The sequence below is a fragment of the Microtus oregoni genome, unplaced genomic scaffold (assembly GCF_018167655.1).
Source record: "Microtus oregoni isolate MIOR12 unplaced genomic scaffold, Mior012 000005F_ref0000423, whole genome shotgun sequence".
NCBI lineage: Eukaryota > Metazoa > Chordata > Mammalia > Rodentia > Cricetidae > Microtus > Microtus oregoni.
Window position 1 is genome coordinate 8,878,076 of NW_024543064.1, and position 25,469 is coordinate 8,903,544.

At 50.1% G+C, this 25,469-nt stretch overlaps 1 protein-coding gene across 1 annotated transcript in view; it reads left to right on the forward strand.

Annotated features, from left to right (window-relative positions):
- The first annotated feature begins 1,846 nt into the window (after positions 1–1,846).
- The window catches only part of LOC121448440 (tumor necrosis factor receptor superfamily member 8-like), a 50,837-nt gene continuing 27,214 nt past the window's right edge, over positions 1,847–25,469 (forward strand). The window contains exons 1-4 of the mRNA XM_041652482.1: positions 1,847–1,909; positions 15,570–15,657; positions 20,603–20,719; positions 22,739–22,888. Coding sequence (XP_041508416.1) covers positions 1,847–1,909; positions 15,570–15,657; positions 20,603–20,719; positions 22,739–22,888 — 418 coding nt within the window. The remainder of the gene's footprint in view (positions 1,910–15,569; positions 15,658–20,602; positions 20,720–22,738; positions 22,889–25,469) is intronic.

The window sequence follows — 25,469 nt, forward strand, 5'->3', positions numbered from 1 at the left end:
GAAGGAAGGTTGGACTTTCACAAGGTGTGACTTGTATTTGGTTCTCACCCGGTGCAAGCTATTTGGATGCTACTTTTCTTTTCCGCAAGTGTCTAACAAGCACCAGCTCATTGCAAACACCAGTGGCACCCTGGGAAATGGGGACCGGGGCCCCAGCTACCGCTGCATCTCCCTGACCCTGTGATTATTAGACCCAGGTGGGGCACTTCTAGCATCAGGCGAGGGAAGTGTTTGGAGCGGCCCTATGGAAGATTCACAGGAAGAATGGATGGATTTTCCAGGTAGGATGTGGACCTCAGGGAGGCCTGAGTGTGGACTAGGAAGTTTGCAGGGACTTTGAAAGGTTCTCATAGGAAGTGGCAGCTGGCACCCTGGTCCTCTATCAAATGGGTTGCACTGAAGACCAGACCAAAGCGTGGAAGCCAAAAAGGTCCTTGGGTCCCATCCTTAGAACACACAGACAAGCTTGCCTGTTTCTCTGTGTTGCTTTCTGGGTTTGAAAATAAAACAAACAAACAGGAAACAGACAAAAGCAGGCTGCACCTGCTAGTCCGTGTGCAGACAGTGACCATGTGCTGATGGTATTAACTGAAGGAAAAGGTTCCCCTGGGGGAGCCCCAGGTGGGAACGGGGAGCCCCAGGTGGGAGCAGCAGTCCCTCACAAAGAGGATAGCATAAAGTTTTGGGCAAGGGTGCCAGGTACCTCCTTCAAGCGAAAAAGTATCTGGGGGCAGGAACAACATGGATTGATACACAGATGTCCTGGTCTTCACCTAGTTCTTTCCCTGGTCATTCCACTCACCTGCCTACCCATGCTCCATCCAGGCATCCAACCTCCTATCTGTCTATCACTTTGTCCATCCATTTCCCCATTATCCCAGGCATCCATCATCCCTTCTTCTCATCAGTTCTCCTATCACATACCCTCTCATCCATCCATGTAATCATTTCCTAATCTCTTCACACATCCCTCCACCTCCACCCTCCCACTCACTCATCCATCTCATCCATCCACCCCATCTCTTCATTCCTTCATCCACCCACTCACTCATCCAGCGACCCCATCCCTTCATCCACCCACCACCTCATTTCTTCATCCATCCCTTCCTTCCGTGACCTTCTCATCCATCAATCCCCCATGCATCTCACCATCCATTTGTTCTCCGTCAATTCTTCCATCCTCCCATCCATCCCCTCACCCTCTCATCTATCCCCTATCCATCTGTCCATCCATATATTCCCTCATCCTCCCATTCTCCGTCCACTCGTCCATCCATTTGTCCTCTATCCATCCATTCACTCCCCGTGCATTCATTTATTCTACAGCAAATCTTCACGATGAAGAAACGCTTACTTTCTCTCTGAAATATTCTGACTCTGTCCCTTCCTAAGAATCCCAATGACCTTGGAGAAAGCCAGGTTTCTCTTAGTGTAGTGACAAGAGCTGGAAACCGGTCCTGTCTCACCCTCCCTTGGGTTAAGGATGGAGCTAGGGGCCTCAGGACTCCGGGTACCTCTCAAACTCCTATGCCCTGCACCTTTAGGGCTGAGCTGCCTTCCCAGTTCCTCCTCAAATCCGGGGCGGGCCATTCAAACTGCAGGGCGCGTGCCTCAGGGGAGCCCCCCTGATTGTGTGCGCTGTGGCTAGTCCTGAGTCATCTCAGCATGCCGTGGCCCCTTCTCTCTTAGGCTTCACAGGGAAACAGATCGCTGCATCACAGGTGGGGGGGGGGGGCATTAGGGCTGAACACGAGGAAGGCGCAACTACATTAGAAGTGATTTCGCCGCAAGAGGCAGGGTGTCTGCCGGTGGCCAGGCGCTGGAGCTATAAACTCAGGGAGCCAGGATGAGCGCGTTCCGGGCGGCATTGGGATTGCTGTTCCTGGGGATGCTTCGAGCCTTCCCAAAGGTAAGGGGAGGGCAGGGTCACTTGTCACCTCATTCCCGACCGGAACAGGAGTGAGGGGGCGCAGGAGGCAACTGTATCCACAGGTGGGTGAAAAGTAGAGCGCCTCCTCTTCACACCCACGGGCAGTAGACGCTGGGAGTAGTTCATTCATTCACCAGTTGAATCCCGGGCAAGAGAAAGCTGTGCTCCCCCCTCACTGTCGGCCCAGTGGGGGTCCCGAATAGATGAAAAGAAACCTGTGCGGGTCATTTTATCCGGAAGATGATATCGAGCTGTTGGTGCTTCCATATAAGCTGGAAGGGTCTCAGGAAAGAGAGGAGGGAGTGGATGAGCTTCAGAGGTGAGAGCCTGGCCGGCCAGTGGTGTGGGCTGGGTGTCCCGGAGCACACGGAGGACGCTTCTCCCTGAGGAAAGTCCGTGGTGTCTCTGGTTCCCTTGTTGGAAGCCCGGGAAATGAGACTGGGCAACGAGTTAGGAAAACTGGACACCTCCTAGAAGCCAGCACCACACTAGGCATTAGGATGTGGGAAGGACATAGACTAGATATAATAACCTACTTCGTGGAACCCAGGGTCTGCATGGGAAAAAATGCCCCTGGTTGAATGGAAGCCGGGGCAGGGGAGGCAAGGGACAGCCGCAGACTGGTGTGGGCATGAGGTATCTCTGCTATGGAGGTTGGGGCTGGAGAGAGGGTGGGCTGCCGGCAAGAGGGGGATGGTAGGAAAGTGGCCGTGTGACACCTGCCCTGGAGAGGGCAGAGGTGAGCAGAGGATCCTCCCCATCTTCCCCGCAAGCCCGAAGCCCTCATCTGGGAAAGGTAAGAGTTTGGAATAATAGGACCCTGGGCGATGAAGAGAAGGGCGTGAAAGCAGAGGGGTTCGGCCAGCTTGTGAAGCGTATCTGCCTCCTTTACAAAGTGGAAACTGTTTTGGCGGGAACACACTCTCATGTATATGGGTAAGTCAGGGGACAGCTTTTGAGAGCTGGTTTACGCCTTCGGCCATGCGGGTTCCGGGACTAGAACTCCCCATCTCCCAGGCCCGGGAAAACACTTTTAAAATTAAAATAAACAGCGAACTTAATGCCATCTGGACTATGTGAAAATATCCCAAACAAGAACTATAAATGCTCCTTCCAAGCTGTAACTGTTCTTGCTTTACAGTTTCATTTACAAGGCTTTTGCAAATGTATATCTGTATTTGGATCACTTTTTATCAAAATATATATAGGGTTTCTTTCTTTCCTCCTTTCTTCCTTCCTTCCTTCCTTCCTTCCTTTCTTCCTTTTTTATTATAAGACCTCATGTAGCTCAGGCTGGCCTCCAATTTGCTGTATAGCCAGGGATGATTTTGAACTGGTCCCCCTCCCTCTACTGATTGCCTGGTGGCTTAGATCCCATGTTTGATGCATGCAGTGTGTGAGACTGAGCCCAGGGTTTTGGGTGTGCTAGGCAAGCACAGCTTGTCTTTATTCTTGTCTTGAGAGAGGGTCTGTGTAACCTAGGTTGGCCTTGAACTCCTGTGTGGTCAGGATGTCCACACATCCCTAATCTTCCTGCTGGTACCTCCAGAGCACTGGCTGTATTACAGCACACCCAATCACGATTCTCTGTTTGGCTCTTACTGTGTCTGCAGCAGGTATTGGAGGGCAGATCCCATCCCTGGTGAATGGACAACGAAGTTCTTACTGCTGCTTTTCTGTTTGGTTTGGTTTTGATGAGACAGGGTTTCAGTATGTCGTCCGGGTTGGCCTGGAACTTGATGTGCCGACCAGGCTGGTCTTGAATCAATACATCTGCTAGCATCTGCCTCTCACATGCTGGGAGTAAAGGCACACAGCACCGAAAATGCTGGGCGTAAAGGCATGGACCACCGAGTGGTCCCATCATTGTCTTTTGTGTGCTTGCTGTCTGGGGAGTAAGGGTGATTCTTTCCCAGAGGAGAGACAAGAGAATAGCGGTGGTTGACGGGGCAGGCGTGCACTGGAATGAAATGACATGCCATCCAGGGTGCCGGGCAATGTCTTTTCCCACAACAGTGTAAGACAGTAGCAGTTTCCCACATCCTAACCGACATGCGATCTTATCAGTGTCTGTTTTGTGGTCGTGAATGGGGCTGTATCCTTCCTATGTCAATTTGCATTTCCCAGTGACTGTAGGCTGAACCTCAAGTCTGTGGGCCTTTTCATGACAAGACTTGGGGTACCTGTGGGGGAGGAGCTGCCTGCCCCGCAAGGTTCTCTATTCTGTTCCTTCAACACTTCAGTCAGCTTTCCCGTCCAGTTGAGGTTTGGAATCCTATTTAAAAACAACAACAACAACAACAAGCAAACAAAACAAACAAACAAAAAACTATTTAAAGCTGGGCTTGTTGGTGCACGACTTTAATTCCAGCACTCGGGAGGCAGAAGGAGATAGATCCCTGTAAGTTCAAGGCCAATTTGATCTACATTAGCCAGGGCTATGTAGAGAGATCCTGTATCAAAACCCAAAAAACCAACCAGCTGAACAACACCCTCCCCCTTAAAAAAATACTTAAAAAAAAAAACTGGGTACCACACACCTAGAATCCCAAAGCACTTGGGAGACGGAGGCAAGAAGGATGTGAAGTCTTAAGGCAGAGCTGGCAAGATGGCTCAGCAGGTAAAGGCACTTGCCACCAAGCCTGACAACCTGAGACCGAGCCCCAGGACTCGCCTGTTGGAAGGAGAGAACTAACTCTTGGGCATTGCTCTCTGATCATCACATGCACATGGTGGCTCACGTGTGAGAATGCTCTCACACACACACCCATGCACACAAAATAAATAGAATATAATTTTTTTTTTTAAAAAAGTTCCAAGGTATTTTGGGCTTCATAGAAAGTTCCTATCTTTAAAAAAAAAAAATTTTTTTTTTTTTGGTCTGGAATTTCAAATCCTTTTCCCAACTCCTTCTGCTTTTTCTTAACTCCTGTCACTTTGTGACAGCATGTTTTCTGAGAAAGAGATGGGCCTTGTTTTGTAATGTTCTCGGGGACTTGTGTGGTGCAAGCCCAGAGAGACAGAGTTCCCCCAGGATGCATCCTTCCCCTCCAGGCTTCTGGGGATGGTCTGGCTCCCTGGCTTCTGGTGAATTCCAGGGGTTTAGAATTCCCCTCATGTCTTCCCAGATACATCCTGCCCCCAGCTCCGGTCTGATTTCCCTCCTCCAGCCCTGGCTCATTGAGGTTCCCACAGGGGAATTCTCAGGAGCAAGAATACACAGCCAGTACTGCGTTCCCATTGGTGCAGCAGACCCGGTGGGTGTAAAGGTGACCCTGGTAAGCGACCAAGGGCAGCAGAGCTTTCTTGGATTCCTGTGCAGGACCCGTGACTTCCAGAACCAGCCAGATCCTGTCTAGAGGCGGAATTCCATAGGAGGCTCGAGAAACCACACGAGAAGGGGTGGGCCGTAGGAGACTTTGGCCTCTCTTAGTTAAAGTCTGCCTTCCGCCATGGAGATGGAGGTTGCAGCAAGAGCTTGGAGGGCAAGGCAGGGCAGCTGCATTACTCAGCTTGAGAGCAGCCCTGCTGGGACTAAGGCAGCCCTTACTGGAAGTTTCTGCGGCTATCACTCATATCTGACCCGAGGGCTTCATGAGTAAATGTGATTCATTTCTAGGTCTGCACACAGCAGCATCTGCTGCATCTCAGGACAGAAGTTGGCCATGAGCCCTTGAGGCGGGGGTCCTTGCTTAAGCAGCTTATCCCAGTTTGGGCCTGTGTGATTCTGCTGAACTGTGTCCTGACCTTGGGGGTGGCCTATCTAAGATCACAGTCTGTTGCTTTCCAAGCTACGAAGAGTGCCTGGTTGGACCTGCAGACAAGGCAGCCTTTTAGAGGACACACCAGCTACACACACATGCACACACACACACACACACACGCATATGCACACACATATGCACACACACATACACGTGCGCGCACACACACACACCCCAAACCAAAAGGGAGGGATCTGTCCAAGAGAGATTAGCAGAAGAGCTTGGCCTAGAGAGTGGGGATGGGAAGAAGGTGGGCAGTGTGGGCAGCCCAGAGTGGGCAAGGAAGGAGCACCGCTAGCGGAGGTGGCAGGGGAGGAGTCCAGTGGTACAGACGTCAGGGATTATGACCCCACTATTTCTGGGCCACGCAATCAGATGCTAAATCTTCCTTAATAACAGGAGTCAGAAATTCAGAAATTTCAGCAGTCGGGAGAGAGACAAGCAGAAGTGGGGTTGTGGGGGATTCCAGCTGTATCTGGGGGTGGGCAACTGCCTGGATGGTGGGGAAGCCTGATAAGACATTGCAGGTGTTTGGGAGGAACACATATGGTCTGTTTTTGCCCAAGTCCAGGTGTCAAGAGGGTATTCAAGTGTGGACGCTTCAAGGGAGTTCAGTTTCTGATCTAGATCTCTAGTACCAGAGTGACTACAGAATTCCTGGTGCATTCTGGGTCAGCGCTAAGGGGCATCAACCCTTCTCACTGGAATTGTGTTACTTCTTAAGGTGTCCTAACATTCCATATATTTGGGGCACCTTTCAGCCTATTGGTTCTTGCCCGCCCAGGGCTAGCCTCTCTCTCTCTCCCCGCTCTCTTTCCTCTCTCTTTCTCCTTTAATGACTTACTTTATGTGTGTTGGTGTTTTGCCTGCATGTGTGTTTGTGTGAGGGTGTCAGATCATCAGGAACTGGAGCTACAGACAGATGTGTAAATGTTGAGAATCGAACCCAGGGCCTCTGGAAGAGCAGCCGGTGCTCTCAGCTGCTGAGTCATCACTCCGTCAGCCTGTCACAAACTGTCACATAGTTGGTGGCTGGGAGTAACACAGATGCACTATTTAATGGCTCTGGAGGGTTGGAGGCTGAAAGGGGGTCTCAGAATTGCGTTTCTGCTAGAGAGGCTCCAGGAGGGGCCTCCTTGTCCTTCCCAGAGGCTTTCTCCATCCTCATCTTCTCCAGGGCTTAGTCGCTCCCCTGCATCTTCTAAAGACTTTGCAGTCAAGTTGGTCCCCATGGAGATGAGCTAAACTTACACTAACAATCGAGACCTAACCAAGTTCCTTAAGAATTACATCGATGTCTTCTAATACTTGACAACTTCCTACCAAGTTCCTCTTTGGCTTCATCCCCCCCCCCCTCCTCCCTGCTGACAAGCTGACAGTCTAGGCTGCCTGGTAACTTACCCTGCAGCCTAAACTGACCTTGAACTCCAAATCCCTCCCCCACCTCCAAAGTCCTGGGATCACAGGCATGTAACACCATCCCAATACTTGCTTTCTTCTGTTTTTTATTAAATGTATTCATTTATTTTACATCCGGGCCGCAGTTCCCCCTCCCTCCTCTCCTCCAATCCCCTCCCCCAGGTCTTTCTTTATGCAGTCATTTATCTGTGTATGTCTGTGTGGACACGCATGCCAGGTGTGCATGTGGAGGTGAGAGGACAACTTGCAGGAATCGCTTCTCTCCTCCCACTGTGTGTGTGGGTCCCCGGGGTTTGATGTCATCATCGGCAGCAAGCACCTTGACCTTCTAAGGACTTCACTGATGCCTGGGGATCGGGACAGTGGGCTCTGTCTAATGTCACATGTCCTTACAGCCAAGAGTTCAGAGAAGATGTGGAAGAAGAGATTATGTGTCTGAGGACTTGGCCTGCCATTGCTGACTTTGCAGATGGGAGATGTGGCCTGGGAGCTGTGCTTGTTGTAATAGATACATGAGGCCGAGTGCTTCAGAGAGATTTTATTTGGGACTGACAAGATGGTTCGGTGGCTGAAAGCGTTCACTGCACAAGTCTGGTGCCCTAGAACCAACACAGAAGCATGCGCCTGTAATCCCAGATGAGGTGGGAGGTGAGGATGGGGGTCTATATAGCAGAAACAATGAAAGACCCTGCTTGAAGAAGGGAAGTGGAAGGAGAGAACCAACTCTTAACAATCGTCTTCTCACCTCCACAGGTGTGCTATGGTGTGTGTGTGTGACTGTGTGTGTGTGTGCACACTCACACTCACATAACTCTCATATACATACACACATTCACACATGCACACATGCACACATGCACACACACTCACATACACTCTCATATACATGCAGACATTCACACATGGCTTAGCAGTTAAAGGCTAGGCTCACAACCAAAAAAAAAAAAAAAGAGGTTTCTTTGGCTCTTGGTTATGGGGTCTGGAAAGTCTAAGCAGTTTGGTACCAGCACCCTGTAGCACGGGAACTCAGACATGTGCTTTCAAAGATCCCTTGGTAGCAGCAGGGGAGATACTCAGTGGTTAAGAGCACCTGTTGCTCTTGCAGAGGATCAGGGTTCAGTTCCCAACATCCTCATGGTGGTTCATAACTCTTTTATAACCGGGGGTCTGATGTCGTCTTCTGACCTCCACGGGCACCAAGCACACATGTAGTGCACATACTACATGCAGGCAAAACACGTACACATAAAATAAGATTAATCTATTTAAAGAAAAAGAAAAGTTTCCTATGGTAGCCAGATCCAGTGGTACAGGTCTGTAATTCCAGCTCCTCAGTAGGCTGAGGCAGGAGGATCACAAGTTCAAGACCTTCCTGGGCAACTTAGTGAGACCTTCAAAATAAAAATAGAGGCCAGGCAGTGGTGGCGCATGCCTTTAATCCCAGCACTCGGGAGGCAGAGGCAGGCGGATTTCTATGGGTTCGAGGCCAGCCTGGTCTACAAGAGCTAGTTCCAGGACAGGCTCCAAAGTTACAGAGAAACTCTGTCTCGAAAAACCAAAATAATAATAATAATAATAATAATAATAATATGAAAAGAAAAAAATAAAAACATAACAAACAAACTAAAAACCCTTATGTATATGTATGTAGGCCAGAAGAGGGCATCAGAAACCCTGGAGCTGGAGTTACAGGATGGTGAAAGTTGCCAAACTGGGGTCCTTCACAGGAGCAGCAAGTACGGGTGACTGCTGAGCTACCTCTCCAGCCCCATTTCCCACTTGGAAGCAGAGGCAGGTTCTCATCCAGTTAATTCTGCCTGGGGTGGTACTTGCAAGGTTGTGGGTCTGACATCGCAAGCGTCAGATTAGCTGTTCACTACTTTCAGTACTAGGGTGTTATCACATGGAGGCAGAGGTGAGGGGCCCTCATCCCTTCACTTCTGCCCTGCGCTGGCCCATTTGGGGATTTTGTTTTGACATGACTTAGTTCCCACAGGTATGGCCCAGCTGTTCTCTTTCTCTCGCTGTTGGTTGATACCAGGTGGGACTTTCTAAAAGTGAAAATTACCAGGTCTGCTAGAGAAAACCAAACCAACTTGAAAATAGTCCCGGAGATGATGAGGTTTTGGGGTACTCTTTTCATTCTAGGGCTGCCCAGGTAGGGCCTCAGCCTCTGGTCGCATAACTCGGCATCCTGTGGACATGCCACTTTGCCTTGAACCTATGGGGAACCCCACCTAAAAGCATCCACCTCTTGGTCCTTGGCCTTTCCCCACCCACTCTTCCTTTCTGACCCCCCCTCCCCGCTTCCCTCCCAGGCAAAGGCCAGAGCCCAGATGCTTAGTCCCCCGTCCCATTAAAGGGCATCGGGAGTTTACCGGCTATCTGCACCCATCTCGGTTGGTCCTCACTGTTCAGAAGGTAGGACTGTCATAAACAGACACTGAGATTAGTGCCACCTCCCTGCCGGGGCCCCTGGTGGAGGTCAAAGGACAGGTTAGGAGTTGGTTCCACCATGTGTGTGCTGGGGTTCAAAGTCAGGTGGTCAGACTCAGTAGCAGGAATCACGTTTACCTCCAAGCCATCTCATTGGCCATTACAAGACTGTATTAATTTAACCCTGAATTCCTGGCTCTTCCAAAGTGATGAGACCAGGCATCATTTGACGGGGGCTGGAGAGATGACTCAGAGGTTGAGAGCACTGGCTGCTCTTCCAAAGGACCCAGGTTCAATTCCCAGTACCCACATGGCAGTTCATAATTGTCTATAGTTTCAGTTCTGGGGAATCTGACACCCTCACACATACATGCAAGCAGAACACTAACATACATACAATAAAAATAAATAAATTTAAAAAAGAGCCGGGCAATGGTGGCACATGCCTTTAATCCCAGCACTCGGGAGGCAGAGGCAGGTGGATTTCTGTGGGTTCGAGGCCAGCCTGGTCTACAAGAACTAGTTACAGGACAGACACCAAAAAAAAAAAAAAAAAAAAAAGAATTTGTTGAGGATTTGCAGGAAAAGGCTGGTTCCGTGGACTGGGAGCATTCAGGGTAGGCTTTGGGGCTAAGATGGACCTCTACTTGGCTTCCCCTTACATCTCTAGGAATGGCTGGGAGGGCCTGGGGTTCAATTCTTTTGTGTGACTAAGAGAACTAGCTCCTTTCTCCCTAAGTCCCATTTGGGCTCCCTCCATGGGGCTCTGAGTAGCAGGCTTCCATTGCTTCCCTGGTTAGTAAGAAGAGAGCTCAGCCTGCTGGCAGGTTGAGAGCATACTCAGAATTTTAGAAAAGAGACCCCGGCCCCCCAACATCCCAAACCTTTGTTACTCCAGCTCCATGGTTTACTGCGTCCATGGTGACCATGCATGGTGATGTCCATCTAAAAGCCCGCTACTCAGAAGGCTGAGGCTTGAGAAACTTTTGTAACCAGCCTTGGCTACATAGCATGACCCTGTGTCAACAAGCTAAGCCAAACAAAGAGCACGCATTATAATTCTACCGGTTACTCAAATAATGTTCGTTAGGGCGCTCTCCATCCTCCCATTCCTGAGCAGCCTGTAATTCAGATACTGAGGTTTGTTTGTTTGTTTAATGGTGCTGGGCCTTAAACCCAGGGACTCACTCATTCTAGGCAGGCACTCTACTGCTGAACTATACCCCCAACCCTCTGCCGTGACCCCAAATCCTTTTATTTTGAGATAAAAATCTCACCTTATCTCCACCAAGTACCCAGGATGGACTTGAATTTGTGATCCTTTTGCCTCTGTCTCCTTAGATGGAACTATATGCATGAAATTTTTTTTTAACCTTTTGAGTCAGGGTCTTAGTAGCCCACAATGGCCTTAAACTTGATATACATAGTTGAGGAGACCCCGAAGCATTAATCCTACAGCGTCTGCCTCTAGAGAGCTGGATTACAGGTACATGCCAGCATGTTCGGCTCTGAAGTGATATTTTTATTATTATTTATGTGAGTCAACTGATGCGGGTCTAGGATTTAAACTCTGATCCGCATCATAGAGTAGTCACTGCTTTTTTTTTTTTTTCTGAGACAGGGTTTCTCTGTGTAGCCCTGGTTGTCCTGGAACTCACTCATAGACCAGGTTAGCCTCAAACTCAGAGATCTGCCTGCTTCTGCCTCCCTCTGAGTACTGGGATTAAAGGTTTGAGCCACCACCACCCAGCTGAGTAGTAAGAACTGACCCAATTCTTCAGTGTCTACACCGACATTTAAAAATGAGTAAATTGCAGGAAGTCCCTTGACTTTGGATCATGATTTGATGTGGACCACGGGGTGATACGTTGCCCTGTCTGGTACACTGAACTATGGTTGAGAAGGGAGAAAATGAGACATGGCAATACTTGACTCTCCCGTTGGCTCTTGGTCGCTGTGTGAGTTTGGGCAGACAGCGGTGCCTCTCTAGGCTATAGTTTCCTTATTTGTAGAGCAGGAGCTGGTGGAAAGCAGGCTGGGTTTGGAGGAGTGACACGCGGCGCGCGCACACACACACACACCGCCACAGACCCAGGGAAGGACAGCAGGGAGGTATGAAGACAGGTGGCTCTCAGATGTTCCAGGCCCAGGGCCACACGCCACACTCTCAGACTCTTTAGCTATCAGTGAGATGCTGAGGCAGGCCAGGAGGGAAAACCCAGGGCAAGGACAGAGAACTTTCCCACACTCTGCAGGCCCCACAGGGCCGAGTCCCGACAGCTCAGCTCGGTCTACCTCAGGTTTCTGTGTACACTCAGGGAGCGGCTGCTCACCAGGGAACTGCAGCTGGTGCTGCCCAGTTGCTGTCTGGAGGCTTCTGGGAGCCCTTAGTGACCTGAGGAGAAAGGAAGGCTGCTTGAAGGAACCCGGACAAAATGGGAGCAGAGACACCCTGCGCCTCCCGACTGTGCTGTGCGAATGTCTCACAGCTAGCTGCTCTTCCGAGTCTCTTCCTAGCTGCTGCAGTCGGAACCCAGGCTTCACACATGCGGGGCAAGAGCTCCACCGCTGAGCTACAACCCAGCCCTAACTGTATGCTACATGGTAGGCTATATTTAACATTTCAGTGAGTATGGCTACATGGTTTCAGATGTGTCAAAAAAAAAATATGTAGCTAACACCCACATAGCCACCTTCCAGCCACAGTGACCCTGGTGATGCTCTCTGCAGTTCCAGAAATACCTTTCTTTCTCTGCCTCCCATCCCCACCCCCGGGGGTGCTGGTCACACTGAGGGTGTGTCTTCCCAAGCCAAAATTAACCTAATCTAGAAAGTTCCTTGCAGATGTGCTCAGAGGCTTGTCTCCTGGTCAGTTCTAGATGCTGTCAAGTTGAAAACCAGTGTTAGCCGTGACTAAGCCCATCTCATGGCAGGGCTGATGGTTTGGAGAACTCTAGAAAGCTGCAGGGGTTTATTTCCAAGAACAAGTGAGGCTGGTGTTACTCATGAGGGAAATGCAAAGAAGCCATACCACCACACCCCCACCAGAACTACCACTGCAGTTTAAAGGCGGCTTCGGTAACCAGCACTTGCTCACCGTTAACTGGCGTACAGCGTTAAGTGTCAGCAAGCGTGAAGGACAGATGGCAGCCTCACACGCTGCGGCTAAGTGACAACCGGTGCAGGTGCTTGACAAAAAAAAAAAAAAAAATCAGATGGGGAATCAGGCTAGGGGTGCGGCTCAGTTGGTAGAGTGCTTGCCCAGCATGCCTGGGACCCTGGGTTTCAGTCCCAACTTAGAACTTGCCTAAAATTCCAGAGCTTGGGAGGTCGGGGCGGGAGTACCAGGAAATTATCCTTGGTGGATGGTGAATTTGAGGCCAGCCTGATCGACATGAAAGTCTACCTAGAAAAGAAAAGGGGGTTGGGGAAGAAAGGAAGGAGCTTGGATTCCAGTCTGTTGGAGCTGGTACTCATTTCATTGTGGCTGTATTTAGAAATGGGTACATAGGCTAGCACTTTAATCACAGAGCTCAGGAGGTAGAGGTGGGTGGACCTCTGTGAGTTCAAGGCCAGCCGGGTCTGCATAGAACTTCTAAGACAGATCTTCTGCTGTACCCAGAGATGGGTGCCGAGTCCGGTCGTCATCAGAGAGACTTATGGGATCAGATGGATAGACCCAAGGCCAAACATTAGGCAGTGAGAGAGCCCAGGTTGGAGGTCTCCAATGGGTCTCTCCCCTTGGTGATTGGGAAACCCTAAGGAAGAGGAGGAGGAGGAATTGTGGGAGCCAGAGGGGCTGAGTTTGCCCCAGAATCAACTAAGCAGGGCCCATGGGCACTCACAGAGACTGAAAATCACAAAGCCTATGTGGGTCTGTGTTAGGCCCACTGCATGTATGTTCTGGTTGTTGGCTTGGTGTTTTGAGGGGGACTCCTGACAGTGGGAGTTGGGGTGTCTCTGATTCTTTTGCCTGCCACTGGAACCCCTTTTCTCCTACTGGGTTGCTTGGTCTTGTTGCATCTTGTGGCCTCTTTGATTGATGCCCCTGGGAGGGCTGTTTTTATCTGGGTAGCAGGAGAAGGAAAGGAAAGGGTGCTGTAGTCTGGATGTATTGTATGAGAGAAGAATAAACAATAATAATAATAGTTTAAAAATGACATTCTAAGACAGTGCTACATATAGACTTTGTCTTTAAAGAAAAAACAAGTTGGGCAGTAGTGGCGCACACCTTTAATCCGGCAGAGGCAGGCGGATCTCTGTGAGTTCAAGGCCAGCCTGGTCTACAGAGTGAGTTCCAGGACAGCTCTAACTAACTGTGACCCAGAGTGCCCTGTCTGTGGTGGGGGTGGGGGCACAGAGCAGCATTAGCATTGGCAACTAAAAGGCGAAAACAACCCATTGTCTATCTAGAGTGAAACAGACACACGGGAGCCATATGGCAAGGCCATGGGCATTGTTGACTTCCAAAAAAGTGAATGGTTCTTGAAACCTAATACCGAATTAAAGAGGCTGAAGGTGGGGGCTTGGGGAGACGGTTCAATGGGGAAGAGCATATGCTGTACAACATGAGGGGCTGGGTTCAGGTCCCCAGAACCCACTTAAAAAGCTGGGTGTGGGGGGCTGGAGAGATGGCTCAGTGGTTAGGAGCATTGCCTGCTCTTCCAAAGGTCATGAGTTCAATTCCCAGCAACCACATGGTGGCTCACAACTATCTGTAATGAGGTCTGGTGCCCTCTTCTGGCCTGCAGACACACACAAAGACAGAATATTGTATACATAATAAATAAATAAATATTAAAAAAAAAGCTGGTGTGGTCACCAGTGCCCGGAGCTCCAACACTGTGGGAGGAAGAAACAGGAAGGCTGCTGGGGCCTGCTGTATGCTGACCTGGCTTTGGGCTCAGTGACCTGTTCCCAAGGGAATAAGGCAGGCAGTGATAAAGCAGGGCACCTGATGTCCTCCTCTGACTTCCAGGCATGTGCATTCACACACACAAAGATTTTAAAAAGCAGCTGGCTATAGCAGAGAATTATAGCAAGTGATATAATCATGTTTGCGTATAAAACATTTTATTTTCTTTTTTGTTTTTGTTTTGAGACAGGGTTTCTCACAATGTAGCCCTGGCTGTCGTGGAACTCAGTATGTAGCCCAGGCTGGCCTTGGACTCACAGAGATCAGCCTGTCTCTGCCTCCCCAGTGCTGGGAGTCAAGTATGTGCCACGATGACCAACAAAACCCATTCTTTGTACACTGATTTTTTTAAAAAGCCAGTTGCAAAGAAAAGACTGGGCAGTTTGACCTATGTCAAACTCAAGAGCAGACAGAACTTATTAGCGGATGCAGAGGTGGGTTAATGCTCTTTCCAGAGAGGGTGTCTGAGTAGGCCGGGTATAGGTGAGGCTCTGTCTGTGGAAACTGAGCCCTTATCCATCTGGGTATGCAGAACTTCAACCCATATGTCTCTCTACCAGATGTGGGTTTTGTTGTTGTTTTTGTTTTTGAAGACAGGGTTTCTCTGTGTAGCTTTTTGAAGCCAGTCCTGGAATTCCAGCTTTGTAGACCAGGCTGGCCTCAAACTCAGAGAGATCTGTCTGCTTCTGCCTCCCGAGTGCTGGGATTAAAGTCGTGCACCACCACTGCCCAGCTTTACCAGATGTTTTGACTGCTGAACTCATCTCCAGAGACAGGGTGAGAGGCTTGTTAGTCCCCTGGAGGGGTGTGCCAGGTGGAACCGGTTGTAGCTGCTGAGTTGACGGTAGAGAGAACGGACTGGTGTTGGGGTGGGGGAGGTGGCCACAAGCAGAGGAGGGCACAGAGATTCCTGGGTGCTCCATCTGCAAGTAAGCTGCCATTAGCTTCTTGGGGGAGGTGCTGAGTCAGGGATTCTCTTCCTGACCTCTGTGACAATAATCTCAGCCTGGCCTTGACAGTGAGTGGACACCATGCCTCCTGGGACTGCAGGGTGGCATTGAGGTTAAAGTCTGGCCTTGTCTCATCTGTTTCCCTGACCCTCCAGGATCGACCGCTCAAGAGCACCTGTGCTGGAGTTCTCAGCTACAACCCTGGGGAGGCTGTGGGGAGCTGCTGTCACCGTTGCCCCTCAGGTGAGTGGGGTACTGAGGGCAGGACATAGGTTCCTTGTTTTGATGTCTGACCCTCATGGGCGACTTGCGACAAGGTGGGGGTTGGGAGGAGCGGGATAGAAGCTAGCAGACATGGTCATGGTTTGTTTCAGGTGTCCAAGGGCACCTTAATGTCACAGGGTCTGAGGAAGAGCAAGCTTGGTTACCTCACAGGCTAGGTTCTGCCGCCGCCACAAGGATGTGAGACCCTTTCTGAGGTTTTGGGGTTGCCTATGCAGCAGGGTCCTAGCCACGAGCAGCCCAGCTGCCATGCTGACTTCCTGCTTACTTAACTGTGGTCTGAATGGGAAAATAAAAATAAAGAAATGAAAAGGAAAGGCCATGATGGTGGAGGAGAAAGTCTGTTGTAGATAAACGGGAGAAAGCATAGCCAGAGACAGAGACATCTGGGAGAGTCCAGAGTGGGCATGACCCCGAGCTGGGCCATTTGAGGAGAGAGGGGAGAGGAAGGGAGAAGGCAGACAGGGGAACCAGGTGTAGCAGCCAAGAGGACGGAAGGTAGAAAAGGGGCAGTAACCAAAACGTCTGGATTACATAGGGAAGAGCTTCAGGGGGAAGGGTAGCCCAGCCGATGGGCTGGAGAGTTCGGGTAGACTGGGGCATGCCTGCCATACCCTGTAACAGGTAGGGTCTGAGGGATGCTGGAGAACCTGGTGGCCAGGTCCTCTTTGATATGTTAATAGGCACCTTAGCCCTTTGTACCAGGTTTGGGACCTAACATCCCGTGTTAAGCATTGATTCTGTTTTGCAGATGGGACTGTTGGGGTTCAGCCAGTTCAGAGATTTTCCCAGGGTCTTAGAGCTGTGGCGTGGCAGGATTGGCTGGGGGTAGAGCCCAGGAATTTGTGACCTCAGAGTCTCAACAGCCAACATCCCCTGTGACCATGACCAGTTGTCATTTCTGGAGTTCGGAAGCCCTTTGCAATTCCTTGTTTTCTTCTCTTCTCTCTTCGTTCCCCCCACCACCCTTAAATTTTCTTTTCAGTTTATGTGTATGAGTATTTTTTTTTTTGATTTTTGAGACAGGGTTTCTCCGTAGCTTTTGGTTCCTGTCCTGGAACTAGCCCTTGTAGACCAGGCTGGCCTCGAACTTACAGAGATCCACCTCTCTCTGCCTCCCGAGTGCTGGGTATGTGTATGAGTATTTTGCCTGCATGTATGTATATGCACTATGTGCATGCAAGTCTTGCATAGATCAGAATGGGTGTCCGATGTCCTGGAACTAGAGGTGCAGGTGTTTGTGAGCCACCACGTGAGTGCTGGGACTTGAATCTGAGTCCTCTTCAAGAGCAGCAATTGCTCTTAACCGCTGAGCTATACCCGTGACAATTTTCTAGTTTTCTTCATTTTTTAGTTTGTGATGGGGGCTCACGAAATTTCCCAGGCTGGCCCTGATTGCGATCTGTAGCTCAGGTTGATCTTGAACTTGCTATCCCTCTGTCTCAGCATCTTTAGTGCTGGGTCTGCCGCACACCACCTCGCCCTGATCTTCACAGTTCTTGTCTGTTCCAAGCCAGGACAAGTGTTTGTCCCAGCCTGCTCCGGGCTGCAACTTTCTGGGGAACAGGGTTTGCCTAACGATTGCTGGGTTCCCGGAATGCTCACCCAGCCCTCGCATAGCATGAATTCTGGGAGAACGTCAGGAAATCCTTCTGGAACATTCTTCGGGCCTGAAGATTAGAAAAGGATTATGAAGTATTTTGGTCCCCTGTGACTATATTAAAAGTCCTAAACCCATGTGGGGGCCACTGGTGGCTGGGGTATGAGGTGAAGCCGTGGTGTGGTATCTGAGCCCCAGGAATAGATGTCTATTTGCAAGAGAGACTTTAGCTATGAAAGTCGAGGGTGGGAGGAAGTCTCTGTCACTGGCTCAGTGTAACTGCCCGCTGCTTCTAGGACAAGGCATGAGAGCCAGGCACTGTGTCTGGAGGGCTTCCTGTGGGTAGGTGGGGACCGGCAGTACTGTACAGCTCATTGGGGCTGGAGATCATTGACAGCTGCTCTTAGACCTGTGTTCTCTGAACGCCCCGTGGGACTCCAGTCTTTCACAAGCTACCGGAGGAAGTATTTGAGAAAGAACTTAATAGTGACTATCCCCAAAAATGAGTTTAAAATGTTTTTTGTGGGGCTTGGGAGATGGCTCAGGGGTTAAGAGCACTGCCTGCTCTTCCAGAGGACCCAAGTTCAGTTCCAACACCCTCATGAGGCAGCTCACAACTGCCTGTGAACTCCATCTCTAGGGGGCCTGACGCCCTCTTCTGGCCTCTGAGGGTATCTACACACATGACATGCACTCATAAGTACACATACACGGAAATAAAAACAAAATTTAAATGTTCTTGCCACCATTTTTTTACGACAACTTGACAGGGTCCCATCGAGTCTAGGTTGGCTTTGAACTTTGTGTGTAGCAGAGGTTGGCCTCGAACTCCTGATCCTCTTACCTCTGCCTCCTGGATGCTGGGATGGCAGGCCTGTACTATGACACCGGGTTTCTCTCGGGTCCTTCCCCTCCCCCTACTGGCCTCCCCCATCTAGCTTGTGTTTGGGCTCCTCCAGGCTGTTACTTCCCTCTGGTTAGAAAATGGAGAGCTGAAGAGCTCTTCCGGGCTTGCAGCCTGACCTGTCCACTTTCCTACCATATGTGTTCCCTTTTTTATAGAGGCCCCCACACCCATCCTATGGGATTAGGGCTCCTATATCCTTAGCGAGCTCCTAAAATTGTCTCTCCAAATAGTTCCATTGAAGCTAAGGGTTTCATTATGGGGGGTTATTTTAATTTACAGCATCTCCCCCCTCCCCCGCCCCAGACTCTCACCCACTCTTCCTCATTTCTTTCCTCCGCCCACCTGTCCTTCAGTCCAATATGAGTTCATTGCCTGCTCTTGGAAGAGGTTGCACCTTCCCCCTCGTCCGTTCCCAGGCTTCTGGTCTTCTGGCGATGCCTGTCTCCTTCCCCCTTGTCCGTTCCCAGGCCTCTGGTCTTCTGGCAATGCCTGTCTCCTTCCCCCTCGTCCGTTCCCAGGCCTCTGGTCTTCTGGCTATGCCTGTCTCCTTCCCCTGGGTGTCCCTTTCTGCCATCTCAGCCCTGCTGCAGCTCTGAGACCCTTCCTTTGCTGCAGGCGACTGGTTCCCACACCTCCACACCTCTTTTCTCAGCGCTTTTCACCCTTCTGCCCACAGCGAGCTGTGGCCTCAATGTATTGTGACATCCGTGGCCACAGGTCCCTCGCAGAAAGACACGAATTTGCGAGCATGACGCCTCCATCTTAGGCTTCCTCCACCTAACAGCTGTGCCTGACGGCTTGCTCCTTCCTCCCACTTGCCCTCTCTCAGGCCCTGTGCTGAAGTAACTGCGTACCTCAGGCCTGGGTGGTGGGCGGGGCATTTTGCTGGAGTTTTATTGACTCTGTGCTTCCGGGTAAGCCACAAAGGAAAACCAAAAACCCCCTCCTTCCGTGTTTTGGGGAAATTTCTGACATTTTGTCTGACTTCTCAAATCAGCGCTCAGCTGTGTGGCAGCGTTTGCACGTGGGTGGGCCGGTGGAGGAAGGAAGCTGGGAGACCTTTAAGTTTGAGAGGTCGCCCCATGGCAACGTCTCGCCTTACGTAGGTCCGCAAGGCCTTTCGACACTCCTGACAGCCACTACCCAGTTCTCTGCTTACGACAAGCTCACTCTGCCTCATGCTATGAGCAATGGTACTTACCGATGGACCAGGGCACTACAATGGAGGCCTGGTTCTTTACCTATGTCAGCGCTTGAACCTCATAGGAACCCAGAGACAGAGCCTGGATATAGAAGGGTTCTTGGATTCACCCACTGAGCTAGTAAGCTCAGCCTGGGCTAAAATAAAGAATCCTGAGCCCTTACCCTTTCCTTCCAGGCCTTGTATAGGGTAGGGGTAGGGAAGAGCCTGGCATCTCTCCAGCTTTACTCAGGAAGTCGGCAGAATCTGGGTTCACCAAATATGAGCCAGGCTCTGCAGCAGGGACTCAATGGTGGCTGGAGACAGACACAGCAATCCTGGCGGTATTTCAACGGAATTCAGATACTGAGATTTAACTCCTAGTCGTGATTAAAGGAATACGCCACCAAGCCCACCTCTTCCAGAAATTCAGTGGTAAAACCAGAACACCTTGTGTGAACATGCTCAGAGATGGGGCTTATTGGTCATGGTCAGGTTGAGCCAATCACAGTTGGTGAGAAAGATGGCACGCTCTGATTGGTTTGTTGGAGTTACATGATGGGATGAATGAAGTGTTCTGATTGGTCCGTTTGAGTCAAGTGCTCATTCTGTGCCCAGGCTGTGGGAATCGTCCCTGAAGAAACCTGGCAGACTCTGGCAGAATAGATATTGGGGTGCGGGTGGGGGTGCAGGTGGGGGATGCCCATTCCTCATTTATCCCCCCACTTCAGCATCATCAGCCTCTATCTCCAGTCCTCGGAGGATGGGAGGAAGATTGCTGGGTGATTCCAGGGCCTCTCACAGCTTGGGTCAGGATCTTCACAGTCTTGACTGCCTATAGTCCTCTCAATTCCCTCAGAGGCTCTGGACCGCTGCTGAGAGTGACAGCCAGCACGCAGCCCGTGTTTGCTGACCTCCACGGCCCCTTTCATCATTTTAGTGCTAGGAGAAACCGATCTTATTAGTGCGAAAGTCATTGCGGTTGTCTGAGGCCACCCCTTGTCAGGTGGCATCCCAGGAATGCCAGATCCAAGTTTTCCCCTGCACCTGGGTCACTCCTTTTGCTGGCTTAGTGACCTCCAGGGAGGCCCAATGCTTCCATCTGTAACATGAGGGTTATCTGATACAACCATGGGGTTTAGGTATGAGAGATGGAGAATGGAAGGCCAGCTCATTATCAAGGTGACCTAGCCTAGAACTTCTCTGCTGCTTTTTCCAGGGTTGTCTCCAACACAGCCATGCCCACAGGGCCCTGCCCACTGCAGGAAGCAATGTGATCCCGACCACTACGTGAATGAGGATGGGCACTGTACAGCCTGCGTGACCTGTTTGAAAGGTAAGAACCTGTCCTCTTTCCCTGGCATGTATCTGAGAGGCAGGAAGTATCAGGATTCAGTCCCCTGGTGCCTCAATTTACCTCTCTGGATTTGAGAATTGATATTAGCAGTCATCTTTTGCATCCATGCTTTTCAGAGAGACCTAGTGTGCTCCCTGGAGGGAGGACTCATGCCTTCCCAATGGCCCTAGGGAGGACTCTTTTCTTAGGTCATTTCTGTAGTGAGGAATCTGGGGATCATGTGAAGGGTCTTCCTGGAGCTGGGGAACTTGGCAAATGGTGGAGGCAGAGTCTGAGCTGGTGGTCTGGCGACAGGAGTTGCCATTTCCCAAGTCCTTCATCATCCTTCTCGAAGACCAGGATGCTTCCAGGAAAGTTCTTGGAACAGGTTCTTCTTATGTTAATCATTTGTGTTTAGTGATGGGGTCTGGTGTTTTGGTTTTGTGTGGGCTTAGGGGTGTGGTTAGGTTGGACAATGTGTTGAGATTTTTTTGAAACCTAATAATCATATGTTTTAAAGTTTTCAATGTCTTTTTTCTTTTTTGGTCTTAGTTTTCCGAGGCAGGGTTTCTCTGGGTAGCCTTGGCTGCCCTAGAACTCACTCTGTAGACCAGGCCGGCCTTGAACTCATAGAGATCCGCCTGCCTCTGCCTCCAGAGTACTGGGATTAAAGGCATGCGCTACCACTGCCCGATTTATGCATTTGTTTATTGCTTACAAAGTTCTTTTTGTAGGATTATATTTTCTTTCTCATTTATGTGTGTGTTTCTGCATCCATGTCCTGAGTGCTGGGATCACAGGTGTGCATTGCATGCCTGGTTCATTCAGGGCTGGGAATTGTATGCAGGGCTTTGAGCATGTTAGGCAAACAGTGCCTTAACCACTGAACCATCTCTCCATCCCTTCACTCCCCATCTCATAAACCATAGGTTCTGGATATGAAATTCAAGTCCTTGTGTGTACATAGCAAGCGGTTTACCCACTCAGCCATCTCTCTTAGAGGGGACCTTCTCATAGTCCGACCCCAGCACAGGGGATGAGTGCGTATGGATATTGTGTTGCCAAGTACATCATCACCCTGATTCAGCTGGTGGGGGGAGCATGCTGTGGGTTTAACAATGGGCAGTGTGTGTCTGCACCCAGAACATACAGTGCACTTCCTAAAACTCCTCATGCTTCTGGAGTTTATCCTCCCATCCTCTTCACCATGGCAACCACTGCTGGCCCTCCTGCCTCTATAGTCAGAACCTGATCTTTTGCAGGAGACCCATGGAATCACGATGTAAAGCCTTTCCGGAATGGCTTGTCACACAGCGACGTGTACTTCGGTTCCCTCCAGGTCCTGGGACATTATTTCTTTATTTATCTTTTTAAATATTTATTTATTTATTATGTATACAGCGTTCTGCCTTTATGCAGCAGATCTCAAATACAGACAGTTGTGAGCCACCACGTGGTTGCTGGGAATTGAACTCAGGACCTCTGGAAGAGCAGCCAGTGCTCTTAACCTCTGATCTATCTCTGCAGTCCTCATTATTTATTTTTGTACGTGTACACGTTGTATGTGTGTGTGGAGGCCAGAGGCTGATGCCAGCTGTCTTCCTCAATCTTTCTCTCCAGCTTAGTTTTTGAGACAGAGCCTCGCCTCTCACTGGAACGCACTGATTCACCTCCATTGGCTGGCCAGCCAGGTCCAGGAGTCCTCCTGTTTCTGCAACAGACATATGGCGTCCTGCTCAGTTCAGTTTTCACATGGGTGCTGGGGATTTGAACTCAGGACCTTATGCTTGCCCAGCAAGCACTTTATCTAGAGAGCCATCTCTTCAGCCCCACATCTACTTGTTTGTAACCTCTGTAGCAGTGTGAGGTGTATGGGCTAGAGGCGAAGGCCTGCCTCACACTGCCTTCCCAGACATTATGTCAGAGGATCTGAGAGAGAGCATCTTACCTTCATCCTGGGCTGTCCCTCGGTTTCCTGGATTTCCTCTTTCCTTCCTTGACCCTCTCTGTGTCCCTCAGGTCTTGTGGAGAAGGCTCCGTGTTCCTGGAACTCTTCTCGTGTCTGTGAGTGTCAGTCCGGCACGTACTGTAAGACGCAGGCTGTCAATTCCTGCGCTCGCTGCTCCCAACATTCCCGCTGTTCTGGGGGCCAGGTCGTCAAGTTCCCAGGTGAGTGTCCCCATCTCTAGCCTACTTGCAGCAGCTGCTGTACCTGCCACAGGTTCCCTACTGCTCTCCTCCCCCCACCGTGGGACAGACAGGTGGAAGTGGGCTTTCTGTGCTCACAACTGTGTCTCAGCAGAGGCACTCTGCTAGCTGAGGCCCAGGCCTGAAGCTTGGGGCTGGGGAGGATTCTCTGGTGGCCCACAAACAGTAGGAAACCTCAAGTGTCTACCCCGGGAGTTCCCTGACTAATCAGAGCTGGCTTTCCCGCTTCAGATTCGGGTGTCGGGTGGGAGAGGTACTGAGACATTGGACACCAGATTCAATGCTGAGAAAAATAAATTTTTTCCCAACTTGCCTTGTGACCTCAGTCCTTACCTTCTCCAAGCTTCTAATTTCCTTGTGATATGAGGAGGGGCTCATGGTCGCTGAAGGGATAAGAATTGTGGATCCTCCCTGGTTGCCATTAAAAGTGCTGTTTAGGGGGCCAGCCTAGGCTACATAGTGAAACTTTGTTCTCAAGAAAGGGGGTGGTGCTCTTTAGAAGGGAGACACAGGGTGGGAGATGGGGAGCAAAAAGGGCATACCTAAAACAACACAGCATGCAGGTGGGGCAAACTGATGATCATCATCATTTATGCCCAGCAATGCTGAAGCCTGCATGGGCAACCAGTTTATGGTGGTTTTCCAGTTGTTCCTGTCCTGAGCAATTCTAGATGCTTGTGTTATTGTCATACCCAAGTTCCACAGTCTTGCTCTATGCTGTCTATCCATCGTATTTTGGGCCTTCTCCTTCGCTTTATCCCATGCACTCCTCCAAGCAGTGCTGTCTTCAGGTATCTGCCGTCATTCATTCTCATAACATGGCCGAAGCATCTCGAGTGCCGTTGCAGTGTCCTGTAGTTCACTTTCTTCTGTAGAAGGAGACGTCTCTTAATGCCATCGCTGTGCAGCCTGTCTCTTCATGCGACGCCTAGAATCCTCCTGAGACACGCCATCTCAAACACACTCAGCCGCTGTTCTGAGAAGCATTTCATTGTCCAGGTTTCAGAGTTGTCAAGAAGGCCGCTCAAGACAGGTGTCTCATGTACTTGTAATTTTGTTGTTCTTGTGTCTCTTGCTGACCAAACCTTTCCCAGTGCCTGCAATGCAGCCCTCGCTATCCCTATCCACCTCCTGACGTCTGAAATAGTTCCCTCCTTTGAACTGAGCTTCCTCCGGGATAGACAAAGTTGGCTGCTTGCTTGAGGTTCTGACTCTTATTACAATGTTAAAGCCCTTGTGCGCCCTCCCCATGTGTTGTATCTCAGTCTACAAACTGGTATGAAAGTAAACATTGAGAAGACTGAGATGCTGAGGTACAAACTGATGGTAAGGGATGACAATTGCAGGCCCCTATGGGGACCTTTTTCCGTAACCTGTGTCCTTGGCATTTCTGGTTCTGGCTTGGTGGGCTCTGTCCGACTGCTTGAGTCATGGAATGCTCTGTGCTAAGGGACACAGATCCCACTGTCTGCAAGCAGAACAGGGTTGCTGAGGGAAGGCGCTCACGTGGGCCTCAGGTTGCACTTTAGCAAAGCTTGGCACCTGTGGGTGGGGCCGGTTCCCCTCTCTCTCTTTCCCCCCACCCATGTGATGAAGAGATGTAACCTTAAGGCTTCTGGAACTTCTCTTGAGTAAGCAGGACCAGGCTGTTTGAGTGGTGTTCCTGAGATTGCCACTTGGGGGCGACAGAGGACTGTCTCTGAAGCTCTGCCCTTGCTCACACCTGTGGCCAAGGAACATTTAAATGTGGCTGGTGGAGCCAGGTGATGGCGCACTTCTTTAATCCCAGGCAGAGGCAGGTGGATCTCTGTGAGTTCAAGGTCAGTCTGGTCTACAGAGCTACAGCCAAGGCTACACAGGATGAGTGGGTTTCGATCACCTGATATATAAGCGAGAATGTGATGTGTATCACTATATTTATATCTGTTACTGACTGACATAGATCACTATGTTGTTAGGTGATGCTGTTTGAGAGAAGATCTTATTCCGTATCCCAGGACATCTTCTAAGTCACTAGGTAGCGAGGCTGGCTTCAAAACCACAGCAATCCCCCTGCCTCATCGTCCAAGTGCCTAGCTCGTGTGTGTGTGTGTTTGTGCTTTATTGAGGACTGAACCCAGGGCCTTACAGGTTAGGCAAGTATTATACCACTAATCAATACTCCTAGCCCAAATTAATTTGTTATTAAAATTAATTTCTAATTTCTTCATTTCTCTTTTGAGACAGAATCACTCCGCTGCCCAGGTTGAGTTTGAACTTGTGATCTTTCTTCTTCACACTCCTGACTGTTGGGATTATAGGCATGTGCCACCACAACCAGATTTATTTTTGTTTTTAGATTTAATATATATGTTTAATATATAAATCTAAAAACAATACACACACACGAGTGTTTTGCCTGCATATATGTCTGTGTACCACATACATGCCTAGTGCCCAGAGAGACAGGAAGAGGGTATTGGATTCCTTGAAGCCGGAGTTATAGAAGGTTGTGAGCCACTATGTGGGAGCTTCAGATTGAACCCCATTCTCTGGAAGAGCA